This window comes from Gymnodraco acuticeps, unplaced genomic scaffold, assembly GCF_902827175.1.
Source record: "Gymnodraco acuticeps unplaced genomic scaffold, fGymAcu1.1, whole genome shotgun sequence".
Lineage (NCBI taxonomy): Eukaryota > Metazoa > Chordata > Actinopteri > Perciformes > Bathydraconidae > Gymnodraco > Gymnodraco acuticeps.
In genome coordinates this window covers 710,971-728,554 of record NW_022992021.1, presented here as the reverse complement: position 1 = coordinate 728,554, position 17,584 = coordinate 710,971, and the positions used below count along the sequence as shown (strand labels likewise).

Genomic DNA, 17,584 nt, shown 5'->3' with positions numbered 1-17,584 from the left:
TATTTTGGGGCGTGGGGAATGAAGAGAAAAAAATATATGAGCATGGGATTTTGACCCCTCATATAAACATATAATGCTGCGCTATACTTGCCAAGCAACGCTTATTGTTTAGGTGTCCTTTGATAAGCAGGCAGTCATATCATTAGCTAGAACTAGCTAGATCTGATAGATCTGGACATAAACGCGAGTGAAGTAAAACCGGACGCGAGAGAGAGATCAGAGATCAGATCAGCTGCTGCTGACGGAGAACACGCAGCTCTGCATGATCACAGCTCCGCCGCTGTGACGGACCGTTGAGTGGAGCAACATACACTGAGAGTTAGACCTAACACACTTAGCTAGTTTATCTACTCTGGAACTAGCTAAACTAGTTATAAATATACGTATTCTTTACTGTCGGTTCACTCATTACAGGTTCAGCGAGCTGCACGAGACTGACGGGCTGTCAGGAGAGGGAGAGGAAAAGAGAGCACCCCGTTTATTGTTCCCATTTTATTATCCAGAATTACTGTAAACCTTTGAATAAAGTAGTTCATCTACTATTAGTAGTTTGTTTAAATGCATTACTTATGTTGTTTTTTTCATTAACATAAAATAAATCTCACGTACCCCCTGCAGTACTCCAACGTACCCCTAGGGGTCCGCGTATCCCCATTTGAGAACCACTGATTTAGAAGGTCTTAAAAATGATGGGATTTGAAAGGTACTTCTGTGTAGCGATCGCGTCTAAATGTGTTTTGGGGGAAATGTCCGGGCTGCAAAGTAACCTGTACGGTAAGAGCCTTTCAGTTCCCCCCCAACAATTTGTATTGAAATAAATCAACATGGAACCAGTAATCACTAACTTTGTTTCTCCCGGCCCCTTATTGGAAAACACCCAGCTAGTAACCTAGCAACCAAGCTTCAGCTAGCGGCAGTCAGAAACTCATGTATCTTCAAATCTACTTACAAATAAATATGGAGAAGTGTAAGTTAAATTTGGTTGGAAAACATCGAATTTAGTGCTTGGTTGAAACCAGTGGAGGGAACGTGTTTGAAGCCCGCTGCACCCGTTGGTTTTGCTAATGTAGCGTTTGCTAGTGCAGCGTTAGCTAGTGCAGCAGCTCCCGCAACAACACCGGGGGACCTCCGGGCGACGTTTGGGTCTACGTCAACCCTAAAGCGGAGGTGCTGTAGATGCTAAATACCGTAGCTAAACACCAATCATACAACAGCAACGATGAAAGATTGTAGCCAAGGCAGCAGAGCTCTGAATATAGCTCTTGTTACTTTCTCTCTCTCTCTCTCACACACACACACACACACACACACACACACACACACACACACACACTAGGGCTGCTCGATTATGGCAAAAATCATAATTTTCCTTCATACTTTCTTGCAGTGAAATAGGTCTTAAATTCTATTCAAAGTGGTTTTAAAAAGGTCTTAAAAAGTCTTACATTTGAGTTGGCGAACCCTGTACCTAGCGCCACATGTTTTGATGTCTGTTCTTGTTAATAGCTTCGCGAGTTCTAATCATGGAGTGATGATGTATGTACCCTTCTGTGTCATCTCACGATGCGAATCGATGGGTTGGGCGTGCAGCTACGATAAGTAATAAGGGTGTTATGAGTGAGTTTCTGTGCAACACCCCGTTAGCATTTTTCGCTTGTGGCTAATTCATAGACTCAGTGCTAGCTTTGTGTTTTTTTTATTTAAATAATTAAATACAAATGACCAGTTAGCTGAGTTTCTTCTCGTTACATGGATATAAAACATTCATAGTTTATTGAATATTAAGATGCCCTCAGACGCTGTTTCCTGCAGATGATGCGTTTTTCCCCCCGATATCGGGGGTGCGGTGTAGAAGAGGTTAAACCAATTCAGTTAGGCAAATACAGGAATCTGAAATTGGAATCAAGGTGACGGTATCAAGTGTTGAAATTCGTAAAGCAACATTTCACTCTCTTAACACTTTACTTGTGTAATATCTAGGGATGGGTGTCGTTAAGGTTTTTAATGGTACTACTACTCTTAAAAATGTGTCTGCCCGCCGCTGCAGCGTGTCTGTTAGGCCCCGCCCCCGCACACACAGAGAGAGGGAGAGAGTTAGGCCCCGCCCCCCGCACACACAGAGAGTGTTAGGCCCCGCCCCCCGCACACAGAGAGAGACACAGGGAGATCGCTCTTCTGGAGTGAAGAGAGCAGAAATAATGATATTGCAAGTTAGAAACGTAAAATGCATTTTGACAGACAAGATGGACACTTGGGGGGAAATATCCTGCATTTTGAATGTCCGATAGTCCACCATTAACACCTTAGTCCCGTCTCGCCTCGTCAACGAAAACTAAATATACATTCCGTCATAGTTTTTATTATCAAGAATCTATTTTTAGCTCGTCATCGTCTCGTCTTAGTCATGTAAAAAAGGTCGTTGACGAACATTTTTCGTAATAGTTTTCGTAGACGAAATTAACACTGAATACATGGGTCTTATAATGTAAGAAAGACATATATATTTTAAACTCCATATATCTAATTCTGATCTCACCTATCTACTTTTGACCATCATTAAACTCTTTAATTGGACTGCTTCTTTAGTCGGAAGGTCTGATATCTATGAAGCTTTTCATTGTATTTTCTAATATCTACTACTTTGTGAATGAAGGTAGATTCGTCTCGATATTTGTGTGAACAAATCGAGAAAAGATTTTGAAACTTTGAAAAAACACATCTGCAAATACACAAACAAATTCTTAAAATGAAAAACAAATGTATGAAAGCATTTCTTGTGGGTTTTTCATCCATTATTTGTGGATGAAACTTACATTCTGCGCTTGAGGTTTTGCATTTTATACACCCTCCACCAGAGTTGGGTGTAATGCGTCGGTAACGGAGTAGTGTAACACGCTACTTTTATAATTCAGTAATCACACTACAGTTAATAACATTGCCCCGTCATGCGTTACTTCGTCACTTACTAAAATCAGTCGTCATCACACTGACAGACAAGAGGGGTTTATATGTACGTAATCTGTGCGATTTGCGCGTCCACATCTCCACGTGCAGTGCTGCATAAACATGGCTGAGTCAGCGATAACTTTCGAGGGGTGGAGGTATGACCATTACTTTGAGTTCGTCCGAAGAATAGACAGGAATGTGACGGTGAGGTGCAAACTGTGTCCAGGCCAGAAGCTGTTATCCACTGCTGGAAACACCACGTGGTCAAACCTCAACAAGCACCTGCAAAGAACACATGCTAAGGTGAAGCTACCGCACAGCTATTTGTTTGTTTATATCACGGAGTCTGTTCTTCTTCTCTGTCTTCCGGTTGTTGCCTGTTTTGAATGACGAATACACACTACCGCCGCCTGCTGGTAAGGAGAGTTATTGCCACTCACACATGCGCAGTTCGTACGTGCTCGGCTGAAGTCTTTGCGGTGTGCTCCAGTCTGGTTCCAGTGCGACACATGGCCAAGACGCAGGAGAACACGCCGACGCAACAGCGTGAGCAGAGATAGACTGCGTAAAATACAGATATCAGGAGACAGAGGACAGCCATGGTCAGATAGGAAAACATTCAGGAGCTATCTGGATCAGTCTTATGCGATAATGGAAACTGAACTAAAGAGAACATTTGAAACTTTAGCAGTCTGCGTGATCTGCCCGTAGGGAGGGGCGGGCCGGCCCTGCGAGTAAAGTAGCGAGTTACTTTATGTAGATAGTAACGAAGTAGTGTAATATATTACTTTTTTTAGTAACGACCCCATCTCTGCCCTCCACACAAGAATCTACCCTTATCACTCAGCAGAAAATCCTTTCTTATTGGTATTAGTAAGAGACGGATATTTTTATTTTAAAGGTCCCATGTCATGTTATCACCCGTCCCCTTGTGTGTTATGTAGCTTTTTCTGCATGTAAACAGTCTGCAAAGTCACAAACCCTCAAAGTACACAGAAAAGACCTGTCTATGCTGCCCCAGAACGCCTCGTTGGAGATTTCTCTTTTTCCATTGTTTTCTTCCTGGTCACTGTGACGTAACGACAACCCAAATGGACCCATTGGTCCAAATGGAGCCGTCACGTCTGCGGAGCCGTTACGTCACACACACTCAACCTTTTCTCAGCTGGAGCTCCGCCGATTTCTCAGTCTGAGACGGCGGGACGTGGCGAGGCTGCAGGTGTGTGTGCTCGGGCTGGGTCTCGCTGTCTCGCCGACCCCACACAGCAACTAGGAAACCACACCAGTAAGCCAGCTCACACTGTCCGCTCCAGCAGCGAGCCCCGCAACGTCCCGCCAACACGGCACCCAGACCCCACGCAGCATTCTCATCTGTTTGTCATTACTGGTGTCATTTTCTGGTTGCTAACAAACGCCATTGTAAAACATAAACACTGATGTTCCGCTGTAACGGTAGTGGACTCATCAGAACAGAGTGGGCGAGCTGACCAATCAGAGCACAGTGGGCTCACAGGGAGGGGGGCGGCAGGAGCTCCAACAAGCCGCTTAGGACAGAGAGTGAATACATGTAGTTTACAGAGACGCTGTTTGAGAAACCAATGTGAGTTTGGAAAATTGCACAATATAAATCTATTCTAGTAGACCTCAACAATGGAATTATGATCAGTAGAAATTGCCATGACATGGGACCTTTAAATGTAAGCCAATGTCTTTCTAGTGTTTGTGGACACCTTATTTTTTGTGTCTTTCTTCTTGCAGAGATGTTGTTAAAACATCTGAGAAATCTAAGATCAAAGAAACCGAAGCGCCGCCTCCAGTGAGCGAGACCCAGACTAAAGGCTCTGATGTGAAGGGGATAAACACTCCCCCAGCTCTTCCTCCGAGTCCTTTGTTCTTCCCAGCCACCCCTAATCCAAGACCTAACTCTCGCACCATCATGTCTGCTGAGAAGGTGATCACAAACACATAATCACACACACACACACTCCAGCCAATAAATAATTTCTCTCCACCTGGATTTTGTGTTAATGCAAAGATCAATGAAAACATTCTGTGTGCAATTGATAATAGAAATGCCAATACCTTTTATAACGCATGTAAGAAAAAATACATTTTTATTTTATGCCCTAAAGCCTTTTATTTCTATAAGCCTACCTTGCCTTGTACATTTTTCAAAATATAAAACATACATTTAAATATATGTGCACAGGTAGTCAAAAGTGTACACGCTATTTATCCCTGTGTGTGTGTGTGTGTGTGTAGGTGAAGACATCAATGCATAACCCCCCCGAGCTGCCGTGCCTCGGTAACATCCAGATAAATGTTTCTGCCATCGGAGAAGACGGTCTCATTTACACCAGAACACTGAATGCAGGTATGCTCATATTAGGTGCTTTCACACCGGAGTACTTTTCCCAGTATAGTTCCGATAGTTCTTGAAATGTTGCGTTCACACCAAAAAATCCGGAACTAGAACTTAGTTCATGAGAACCGTTTCACCCCCTTTTCAGTCCCTGCTAGAGAGCAGGTACTTTCATGGGAGAAAAAGGTTCCCATTTCTGATTGGCTGGGCGGATTGCAAACCACGCCCCGTAAAACTCCCAAAAGGTTTTGTGAAGCCGCCATTTTATTTGGTCGCATTATTAGCATTAGCCCAGCGCACCGACGGAGAGAGACTAACTTATGGCAACACAAAATAAAAATGTCGTGTCAAAAATAACTAAAAAAATGCATTGGATTTTCTTGAAAGTTTATGCCAGACATGTACTTCCTCTAGTATCAGTGGCACAGTGTCTTTGTTTATAATCTTGACTGCTTTTTCAATACATAAATGCTCTCTGTGTATATAAATGTGTGTGTGTATGTCAGAGTGTCAGCTGGAGCAGCTCAGGGAGAGGATTCAGCAGAGCATGAAGACTTTACCCAGACAGAAGCCGTACACCTGGAAGTCCGTGCTGGGCTGCGCTGTCATCGGGCCGGACATGCTGTGGTACCGAGGACAACTGCTGGAGGTGCTGGGTGGACACGTTAAGGTCAGGGTTAATACGATCGCCAGAAGTAGAGAGCTAACGGTAAACTATATAGGAACTACTGTACGTCATTTTCTCAGTCTTTCATGGCTTATTTTTTCTCACCGTGAGAACACACAAAAATCCTTCCCTAGTAGTGTTTGGAGACTTACATTACACATTTGAACCACATTTAACCACCAATAAAAACAGACAAAGTTATACATCAAGCTTCCGGCAGATCCTTGTAAAGTCTTCGAAGGCGACAAATTCTTAAATCCAAAAGTAAGTCTATGGACCGTTTTAAAATGTCTTAAATTATACTTTTAAAGTTATATTCTGAGTCATTTTTGTCTAAAGATTCATTGTAAATCCTATTGATGTAACCACCCTCAATACGGCACAACGAGGAGATGTTACCTAACACAGGATTTGCGAGACTGTATTTACATAAAGTTTATAAATGCTGTTTATCTTATTTGTGTAACCAGGTACAGTATGTGGACTACGGCCTGGTGGAGAACATCCCAGTGGTTCATGTGTACCCCGTGCTGCTGTGTGAAGATGTTCCTCAGCTCTGTGTGCCCTGCAAGCTGCACAGCATCAACCCTGTAAGTGTGTGTGTATTAGTGAGTTCTCAACAAATCTAACACAAGGTGTATTATATTTGTATTTTGAACCTCTCCGTGTATTCAGGTTGGGGGAATGTGGCAGCGGGATGCAGTGGACTTACTGAAGGAGCTCCTGCTGAACCGCTGTGTGGACATGAGAGTCATGGTGGGATTACACTGAATACCTTGTTATAATAATAAAGCTTTATTTATATAGCACTTTCATACAACTCAAAGTAGGGCTGCACAATTTTAGGAAAAAATCTAATTTTCTGACAAATATTCCGATTTATGATATTTGTTTTTAAGCGACCCAACGGAAGTTTATTGTAAAATGCAGCCATAACTCCGGCTAGGAAGGTCGCATCAACGTACTCTCGTCTCTAGCACCTCCGCAGCCCGAGCTACGAGTGAAAGAACTAAACTTACATGAAACTTCTGTTGGGTTGCTTTAAAGTCAAGCTTCAGTTTAAGATTCACCCTGTAATAGAAACATGTGCTGGAGCATTACTAACCTGACTCAGATGGTTCACTAAACCATCTAGGAAAGCTCCATTGGAAGCCATTTGGAAAAGGGCAGGCACTTTCAAAAATGTGATTGGATCAATCTATCACCTTCTATCATGGGCCACTTCTGATTGGTTAACAATGGCTGGTACATGTGGAGCACAGCACTTCTGATTGGTCTGTGACCTAAGATTTTCATTATCATAACTACACTATAGCTATGTACCCATCACCCATTCTAGCCATGCCTCATATCCCTCTATTTCACTTCCTGTTTGAAAAGTGCTGATTTTTGGGTATAAAGCTTTAAAAAAGCAAAGAAAATGATAACAAAATAAAAAGGAGGGGTCTGAGCTCATGCGGGACCCGGCAGCTACTGTCTAAACTAAATACTGCGGTGATGAAAAGCCATATCATGGATTATCAAGGATTCTCTCTGAAACAGTTTGGAGCTCAAAGGCTTTCTCTCTTGCCGGTTATACCACAAGGTGAGTTCCTTTTTATTTCCTGCTTCTTCACACACATGCTCTCCAGTACAGGTTAGCTCTGAGTGTTAGCAATGCTAATGTAAACACCGACCATATTACGTCCAAAACAGTCGGGCATTGTTTCTGATAGCAACGTTTCTGATTGGGCCACGGGTCCACATTTCAGATATTACGTCATATCGGACGCAAATCTGGATCAGCTCCGTTGTTCCCCGTTTTTAGAGATTTGGGTACGGAGGAAAAGAGAGAGGGTTTTATTTTTTAACGCTGCGTGAGTTCCCCGACACACCGGGGACACATATTTATGTATGAAAGTCATCAAAAAGTGCATTTTGCATGATGGGTCCCCTTTAAATCTTGAATCTCTATTGTGTGTTAGGAGCTGCCCAGCAACCCCAGGGACCCCCTCTCAGTGGAGCTGTTTGTGGACGGACTGAGCCTCAGCAGGATCCTGTGTCACCACGAATACGCCTCCATGGACCGGTCACTCTCTGTTCATAAGGTCTGTGGGTTTGGTTTCTGTGGTTATTTTAGATTCACCTGATACAATTATATAAAATTCAGATTTTCTTTTTTTTCTTCTAAGAAACCATAATTGACAGTAAAAACAAACATTTCTAAATGTTCTCTTTAATGGAAAATGTAAATTAAATTGTTGGCTCATCATAAACATTGACTATACTTAGTTTTATGACCTGTTGTCAAAACATTATTTTAAGGTTGTTCCTACATGGCTTATTTGGACTTGTAGGTTTTACAAGCTGTGTCTTCTCTGTGCGACATTACTGCCAGTGCCATAACTGTGTTAATTTCATTGTAAAACATCAGATATGAGGTAGGTGGTGGCATCTCTAGTCTTCTGGTTTCCAAAAATAAAGCCATGCTGCCACAACACACTCGAGAATAATCTGTTGTGTTTTCTGTGCAGGAATTCGCAGTGATGTCTGCTCGCCTCCTGGATGGCTGGGACATCGACACTGAGGTATTCAAATAAGAATTGGAGATTAGAAAACTAATCAGGGATGCAAACTTGTCACCTTTCGGCAAAATTCGCCGTTTTGAATCCAAAATAGGTCGTTTGTGTGATTCATGTAGATCTGCAATAAAAATATTTGTGGGGTATGTGGGGGGGGGGGGACCCAGAGTAATCTGCGGCCGCGAGCCATTATGTGCCATCATGACACGCATGGTGTTCTTTTTTTATTTATTATAATGAAGCTCGAGTCTTCCTGCCTGTCGGCTCTGCTCATTGATGTATAATAAGGCTCTGCTGCTCCGGTATGAGGGTCTAGCTTCAGCAGCTACATTACCTACGGGTGCGTTCGTTAATATTAACTGTGTGGTCCGGAGTCACTGTGGCACAGACTGGACCGCTGGTGAACAGCTGTTAGAACGGGCCGTTCAGGTGTTCAGAGCAGGGCTCCCTGTCGGAGCGGCAGAGCGTGATGTGAACTGAAAAGTTTTTCTGTCGCAATACTATCGTTGAGCTAGCTAGCTAGCATACATTGTCACTATCTGCTAACGTTAGCTTTAGCCTTCGTTTTCTAATAGTTTTTTTCATAGGCTATAAACAGGTGGTATAAGTATAGATCTTGTACTTGAGTAAAAGTAGAAGTACCAGAATGTAGGAACAATTCTGCATTCAAAATGTTCCTCAAGTTAAAGTAGAAAAGTATTCTCATCAAAATATAGTGAAAGACAGTAAAAGTAGTCATTGTGCAGATTGGTCCATTTCAGAATAATATATATGATATGTTTTATAATGATTGATCATGAAAGTGTTCTCAAAGCTGGTAAAGGTGCAGCTAGTTTGAAGTACTTTGTATACTGCAGGGTAGCTGGTGGATTTACTCCAGGTGGAACTAAAGTCTGATTCAACACTTGATTATATTTACCATCATTCATCCAGATCTGTGAAGTAACTAAAGGTATTAATACACGTAGTGGAGTAAAAGTACACTTTTTACCTCTGAACTGTAGAGGAGGAGAAGAACAAAGTAGCAAAACATTGAAATACTTAAATAAAGTACAAGTATCTCAAAATTGTACCCAAGTAGTATTTGTTGAGTTTATGAACTTAGTTACTTTACACCACTGGCTATAAAGATAGAAAGACTAAGCCTTTCACAGAGGCATGAAAATACATTTTCAAAATGCTCAACAGTGCTGCCAAAGTTATAAACTGACTGCTCCACAATTAAAATAAATGCTTTTATATATTTCTATTAGATGTGACTCTTTGGCGTTTCTGTTATTATTACCTGCTGCTTTAGTTGTTCTGATTGCTAAAATCGGGGGCTTGGTTCCTTGTCACCTTTTTCATACTTGATGAGTTTGCATCCCTGCTAATATTAAAGACAGCCACACGTTGCCTAACTTAAACCATATGAACAGCAATAAGATAAGATAAGATAATCTTTCTCTCTCCATTGACTTCAATACAAACTCTTTCTGAAATAAGGTCCCATGAGTCCCACCGGAAGGGGACGGACTTCGCCTCTCTATTACACGGCCAGATGCTAAACAAAATAACAACTCGACTCCCAATATTAATTGGAATTATTTTTATTGACTTAAAAATTATCGTATTTGTTCCGCTAAGAAAATAAAACTCAGTTCCGCGGCGCACCAACGGCTGGAACTGCGACAAAACAACAACTTTACGGCAAAACACTGTTCACAGTTTCTGATCCACTAACACAGGGGTGGGGAACCTCCGGCCCCCGGGCCGTATACGGCCCGCGAGACCATTTGGTACGGCCCTCGAGGTAATTTATAAACACACGCAAAAAAGAAAAAAATTAAAGAAATCTAGATCGCAAACAAATTAAACAAGCGAGTGCCTGTTTTTCCTGGCCAGGGTCAGGGTCCTTGAACACAACACAAGCCTAACGTGTCATCACGTGGTATATGTCTCGTCTGACAGGGGTGCAGTTCTGATGGAGAGCACCGGAACGTCGCTCCGGCACTTCCAAGCAGTAGGCCTACCCATAAGGAGCCGTACACATGCTGCAGTTTTTGCGTGGCTGTGTCTTAGTTGTAAGCCCAGTGGCGATCAGCTCATCTGTCATACTGATCATACAGTCAATAACTTTGTTGTTATTAGCATCTGGTTAGCTAGCTATGCTAACGAATATAAGAAGCTTTTTCTTCAACCAGTGAGGTAAAGGCACATCTTTATATGATCATTATAGTTATAAAACAAATAAGAGAATAAAGTAAACAGGTATAAAATACTATATGATAGTAAAAAAAAAGTTGTTATTTATAAACAAGAATAGAGTTTGAAAGGGGAGTGATTTGTAAAATATCCATAAAGAAAAAGTAAATCTGCTTCCAGTTCTGTTTCATATGGATGTTGAGAGATGTTTCCATAGATCTCTTAATGTTGCTCTCAAAGTGCACCAGATTGATGCTTTTAACTTCAACATTAGCATGCCCCCCGGACCCCCCTAGAGGAGGTTAGGTCCCCCCCCCCCACTTAAATCATGTTCACATGGATAGGAAACTAAATACATTTGCACACATCTTGTGTCCATATCTTTCTGTTTTGGTGGTCATGCCACACCGTGCACGTGCATGCGTGCGCGAGTCATGGCCAGATATCTGGATCAAGAGGTTGCTTTTTCTTTGCGCAGCATGAAAGAAAGGTGAAATGAATGGGCTGTGATTTTAGTATTTTTAAGCAGAGGTCAATCATTTGTACGGCCCTCGGAGGATATTGAAAAAATTGAAATGGCCCTTGAGAGGAAAAAGGTTCCCCACCCCTGCACTAACAAGTCCTTAAACTCTGCAGAGCCCATACCGTGTTCCTGTTATTGTTCACTTCCTCTCTGTCTTCTTCTGTTCATTTATCTGACGTGCAGCGCGCCGTCTTTTAACCTCTTTTCCTTTCTCTTTCTTGATCCTCCTTAGCAACGGTCATTATAGTCCTTGACAGCGGTCTGTACTACTGTATTAACGTGTCACATGTTCTGAATTGACCAATCGGAATCAAGTATACAACCAAGCCGTGTATTATAAAATGGGTTAACACTACACAGTGACTAAATTAGGATGTTTTCAATTGTGTGTATTCAGGGTCTGAAGGGCCCAGAGGAGCCGCTGCTGGGACCCTTCATCTACCCAAACCTGCCCCAGGAGGGGGAGCGGATTCAGGTCCGGGTCAAGCACCTGTGGACCCCCAACGAGGTGACTATTACCCGTTATATTATACCAACATTATCTATCTTAAAGATGCAGATGTACATGCATTAGACCCGATGAACTAGGTACAGTTTAGTAAATGAATGAAGGAAATGATCCACATACACTGTGCCTTATTGTTTAAAACTCTACATGTATGTACACACTATCTGTTTTCTTTTTTTGTATTACTGCCGAATTGTATTCCATATTTTATTCCATTCTATTTCTATGTAAATACTGCTAAAAAAAATTGTATTTTTTTTAATGTTTATATAGTTTTCTTAAAATAGTTCTGTGTTTTGAATTCTTGTTTTACTTATATGTATGCACAATGACACCAAGTCCTCGTACGTGTCAACCTACCTGGTGATAAACCGGTTTCTGATTCTAATGTAGCTTCTTCTGAGACACTTCTGATTAGGTGTGTGTGTGTGTGTAGCTGTTCCTGTGGCCTCTGGATGGTGCCGATGAGGTGGATGGAGAGACTCTGGATGAAGTTCTGACCCGAATCAATTCAGACCTCAGCAGTGTGCAACGACTCGACAACTTCCGTCAAGGTAACATTTACTGTGTTACGGTCTTGAGCTTCAATAATCAGTATATATGTATTTATTATAATAATATATATATTTCTATAGTGCTTTTCTATAGCGGGGGGGGGGGGGGGCTTATGGATACAGAGTTGAAGAGGTGGGTTTTGAGGCGGGACTGGAACAGGGTGAGGGACTCACGGAGGTCTTGGGGGAGGGAGTTCCAGAGCTTCGGGGCTGCCACAGAGAAGGCTCTATCCCCGAAGCTCCGGAGTTTGGCCTTGGGGATGGAAAGCAAACCGGCTGAGGTGGATCTGAGGGACTGGGGTGGTTGGTAGAGGAGGATGAGGAGGTCAGTGAGGTAGGGGGGGGGGGCGCCAGATGGTGGAGGGCTTTGTAAGTGAGGACCAGGAGTTTGTAGTGGATGCGGTGTGAAACGGGGAGCCAGTGGAGTTCTTTGAGGACCGGGGTGATGTGATGCCATGATTTGGTGTGGGTGAGGAGCCTGGCGGCTGCGTTCTGGACACACTGGAGTCTATTGAGGGATGTAGTGCTGATGCCGTAGAGGAGGGAGTTACAGTAGTCAAGGTGGGAGGAGATGAAGGCGTGAATGAGTCGCTCAGCTGCTGGGCGAGTGAGAGAGGGACGGAGTTTGGCAATATTGCGGAGGTGGAAAAATTAGGTTTTTACAACTTGATGGATGTGGGGCTCGAGGGAGAGGGTGGGGTCAAATATAACGCCAAGGTTGCGTGCCTGGGTGGGGGGGGAAACAGGGGTGCCATCAATGGTGATTGTCAGGTGGGGTTTTTTCTGAGGGTGGATTTGGAGCCGATGAGGAGGAGTTCAGTTTTATTGCTGTTGAGTTTGAGGAAGTTGTGTTGCATCCAGGATTTTATTGTAGTCAGACAGGATTCGATGTGGGTGAGGGGGGCGTTGTGGGGGGATTTGGTGCTTTTATCCTCTTTATTATCCTCTCAAGAATGGAAGTAGTCATCATATACAGAGCATTTGGTACAACTAGTTCCTGAACAGTGTCCTTCACATGCTGATATACAACAGAGGGAGTTACAGTCACAAGATGGAGGAATACCGGTTCAAAGCATGGATGTATAATAAGAACTGGATACAGCGTCGGAGGCGGGGTCTCGTTCTTTCCTATGAGAGCTGCTCATTGGCGCATGAGGACAAAATGGCCCAACTTTTGAGAGAGCGAAACGTCACAGATTACCCATCATGCCTAGCTGTCAGAGCAGAAGAACCCGTATGTGCGCTCACAGAACATGCGCCCCTTAAGCCCCGCCCCCGGAGCTCCCACTCTCGGCTCACTAGAATGAATGGAGACAGAAAATAAATCTAGATTTGGCTTTTAGTGCATTTTACAACTTTAAGGACTTAATGATTATAATAAGGGCTATAAGATAATTCATACTGGGTAGTTTCTTTAGTTTAAAAAAAAATTATCCGCTGATTTACAAACGTCTCTTTCCCCATGTTAGTCAATGGGGAAAAGTTGTTTTGAGCCCAGTGACGTCACGGACTGATACGGAAGTTGCAGTACCGCCGTTTCGACACAACGAATATTGGCACAGAGTCCGGCGCTCTTCCTGGGGACTTGGTTCAAAGCAGTATTCAATGTTTAGTTCAGATTAGCTCCACGTCAGAAAGGATCATGCTTGTCATATGTCCATCTCCATAGAGGCTGAATCATCATGTTAATCACATAGCTATCATATGCCTAAAACAGTCCTGATGCTCTTCTAGGTAATCACACATCCTGTCATGCACACAGCTACAGTTGGGATACCTTTGTTATCATGTGCTACTCTGATATTCAAAGAGTACATTCAGTATTTTCCCAGTAATCCTAAATGAAATATTCCGATGCCAGGTGGGTTTTGGAAGCTCCTACTGTGGTCAAAACCTTCCCAGTTATATAATACTCGCAACCCTCACTGTGCAGGGTTTGTTAAGACGTTATGCTTCTGGTTTCCAGGAGCTCCGTGTCTGGCAGAGTACAGGGATGGGAAATATTACCGGGCCGAACTGATCAAGATCACCAGTGTGGAGCCCGTCATGATCCTGGTGAAGCACGTGGACTTCGGCTCCGACGACACTCTGCCGCCCAGCAAGTACGAACCAAACACTGCAGAGGATCCTTTGTTCAGCTCTGAGTATCATTCAATCCTCTGGAAGTCACTGATCTACAGATGTGTTTGTGAATAGATAGATAGATAGATAGATAGATAGATGGATAGATAGATAGATAGATAGATGGATAGATAGATAGATAGATGGATAGATAGATAGATAGATGGATAGATAGATGGATAGATAGATAGATAGATAGATAGATGGATAGATAGATAGATAGATAGATAGATGGATAGATAGATAGATAGATGGATGGATAGATAGATAGATGGATAGATAGATGGATAGATAGATAGATAGATAGATAGATGGATAGATAGATAGATAGATGGATAGATAGATAGATGGATAGATAGATAGATAGATAGATAGATAGAGATACTTTATTGATCCCAATTTGGGAATATTTTGCATGCAGCCAATGTACATAAGAGAAATTAAGACACTAGAAAAAAAAACAGTACAAAATATTTTAGAATAGAAATAAAATAGCATTACAAATGTACAAAATATATACATGTGGAAAATACACATGTCCAGTAACAAATATAATGCAGGATATTATTGTGCAAGAAATTACAAGGATTATTCAATATTAAATTGAATATAAATGTAAAATGTTTGCTGGGAGTTTAATGCTCTGATGTCTCCACTTCCTGTCAGGCTGCGTCAGATGTGTGCTGAGCTCATGAGTTTTCCGTCCCAGGCGCTCAAAGTGAAAGTGGCCGGCTTCAAGCCTCCGAGTAAGAGCTGGCAGCAGCAGCAGGATGTTCTGCCCTACAGCCCGGCCTGGAGCGTGAAGGCCGCCATGGACATGATCGACATGCTGCACGGGAACATCACCGCCTCTGTGGTGGTGAGACACTCGGCATGACTGTTTCATAAATAGAGCTGTCATTATGTTTCACTTCCCGGGAACGATAGTTAACTAAAAGCACCATGTAATGTACAAATGAGTTATATTGTGTGATAGAGATTATGCAATGTTTTTATTGTTTGTTTTTTTCACTTAGATTTTATTGACTTCTTTCAGACAAACAACACATACACAAGCAACAGTAACAGAGTACATTAAAACAGGCAGCGAGTATTCTACCGTTTGGAGGAAGTACATTTATGTATGATGGACATGATGGTTTTTAGTATTATGTACCTACCTAAGGACTGCATATGAAAATGAACTATTAGCTCCCTATCAGAAACGTTGCTATCAGAAACAATGCCCGACTGTTTTGGACGTAATATGGTCGGTGTTTACATTAGCATCGCTAACACTCAGAGCTAACCTGTACTGGAGAGCATGTGTGTGAAGAAGCAGGAAATAAAAAGGAACTCACCTTGTGGTATAACCGGCAAGAGAGAAAGCCTTTGAGCTCCATACTGTTTCAGAAAGAATCCTTGATAATCCATGATATGGATCCATATCAGCACTTTTGAAACAGGAAGTGAAATAGAGGGATATGAGGCATGGCTACAATGGGTGATCTGTTTGATATTTTGAGCAAAACACTTCATAGACATGTTTTTAATATATCTGAGACCTATGCTATTGCCTAAAAATATCATGATAGGTCCACTTTAATGTATTTGTATGCATGGTCCTTGTTGAGATAAATACATAATAATGATATTTAGTCAGTCTTAAATACTAAAACATGTTTTTTGTTGTCGCTTTAATAATTGAATATATGCATTTCATTCCTCAAAAAACGTTTGCAACGCAGATTTTCCTAAAGTTTGAACCCACATTTTTTAATGTAATGATGTAATACCTTGTTGTCTTCAGAATCAGAATACCTTTATTTACCCATATTAGTCCCATAGAGGGGGCATGTACATTGTTACAGCAGAAAAGAGCCAAAGACGGCTTAATGTTACCTAAGAAGCATGCATGCATACAAAAGTATTAAAGACTTTACTCAACACAAACTAAACGGGGTCACATGGGAATAAAAAAACCTGGTCATTATGGTTCGGTTGTGTTTGTTCAGATGATTCAGTGTCAGCCTTCTTGCTCTACTTGTGTGCAGGCGCGGGAGCCAGAGCTCACGGTGCTGCTGTACAACGAGGATGAGGAGCTGGTGCATCTTCCTCTGGTGAGCAACGGCCTCGCTGAGTTTGAGTGAAGCGAGGGAGCAGCTCAGGTGAGTCGGCAGATTTAGTTCAAATATGCTATTCACACATTTAGATAGGAGCCTCTGAACTTTTGGTGTTTTTGTTTAACCCAGATTTAAATATCACGTTACAATCTCCTGATTTTTGCATATGGTTTGCATTGTATTGGATGCTTCAAGATTATACTGTATATAGTAACTTAGAAATATCTAGAATAAAAAGGCAGTTTGTAGACATCACAATGGATTCTGGGGTTTCTTTTATCAGTTTATCAAAAATAGGCAAAGGTTGAAACTCTTATACTGAATGTTGCCGTAGAAAAGGATTGAGCTTTGAGTCTTGTATCTCAAGGACATCAAACCTGAAGCTGCTGTTAATAAATTCTCCATCTCTTCTTCCTCCAGGCTCGCCCGCGGACCTCCTGTTTTTGTTTTACTGCTTTGAGTTTTAACATGTTGCAGGAAGTTTGATCCTGCAGAGATTTATTTTCAGTGTGTTGTGTTTCAGTGAGCTGCGTTGTATCAGCACTTTATTTTCTCGTTATTTAAATCACACGAGACTGACTACGAGACTGACTTGTCTGTAGGAATGTGCAGATTAAAGTCTTTAATGCTGTCTAAACTTTGTACAGTGTTTTCTTTATAAGGGTATATGCAGGAGTCCTGAAGTCAATGTAAAACCTTTTAAGACCCTTTCCACACATTTTAAGACCTCATCGCCACTTTGAGTTCTAACCGGTTACCATGGCGACACACTTTACCTCACATTGACTATATACAGTATTGATTGTCCTTCCTCCTTATCTTCCAACCATTTGGACGCAGACTTGCATTTCCCCATAACGATGTTGTTTAACAACCGGCGTAAACGGAGCTTCGCGCTATCAAGCAGTGAGCGTGCGATGTCCTGTTCAGATGACGTCAAACCCAACGGGATGCCATCAATAAACTACACTAGGGCTGCAACAAACGACTAATTTGATAATCAATTAATCGGCTATTCGGACTATTATGCCTTGCACAATTTCTCAAACGCTCTTA

General features: G+C 42.2%; 1 protein-coding gene across 1 annotated transcript in view; it reads left to right on the top strand.

The window, feature by feature from the left end:
- LOC117536539 (RING finger protein 17-like) overlaps positions 1 to 17,165 on the top strand; it is a 47,671-nt gene extending 30,506 nt beyond the window's left edge. The window contains 13 exon segments of the mRNA XM_034201444.1: positions 4,705 to 4,897; positions 5,209 to 5,320; positions 5,815 to 5,978; positions 6,446 to 6,565; positions 6,651 to 6,731; positions 7,940 to 8,062; positions 8,489 to 8,542; positions 11,641 to 11,751; positions 12,188 to 12,305; positions 14,272 to 14,407; positions 15,093 to 15,285; positions 16,460 to 16,573; positions 16,949 to 17,165. Coding sequence (XP_034057335.1) covers positions 4,705 to 4,897; positions 5,209 to 5,320; positions 5,815 to 5,978; positions 6,446 to 6,565; positions 6,651 to 6,731; positions 7,940 to 8,062; positions 8,489 to 8,542; positions 11,641 to 11,751; positions 12,188 to 12,305; positions 14,272 to 14,407; positions 15,093 to 15,285; positions 16,460 to 16,555 — 1,501 coding nt within the window. The 3' untranslated portion in view covers positions 16,556 to 16,573; positions 16,949 to 17,165.
- Positions 17,166 to 17,584: the final 419 nt, after the last annotated feature.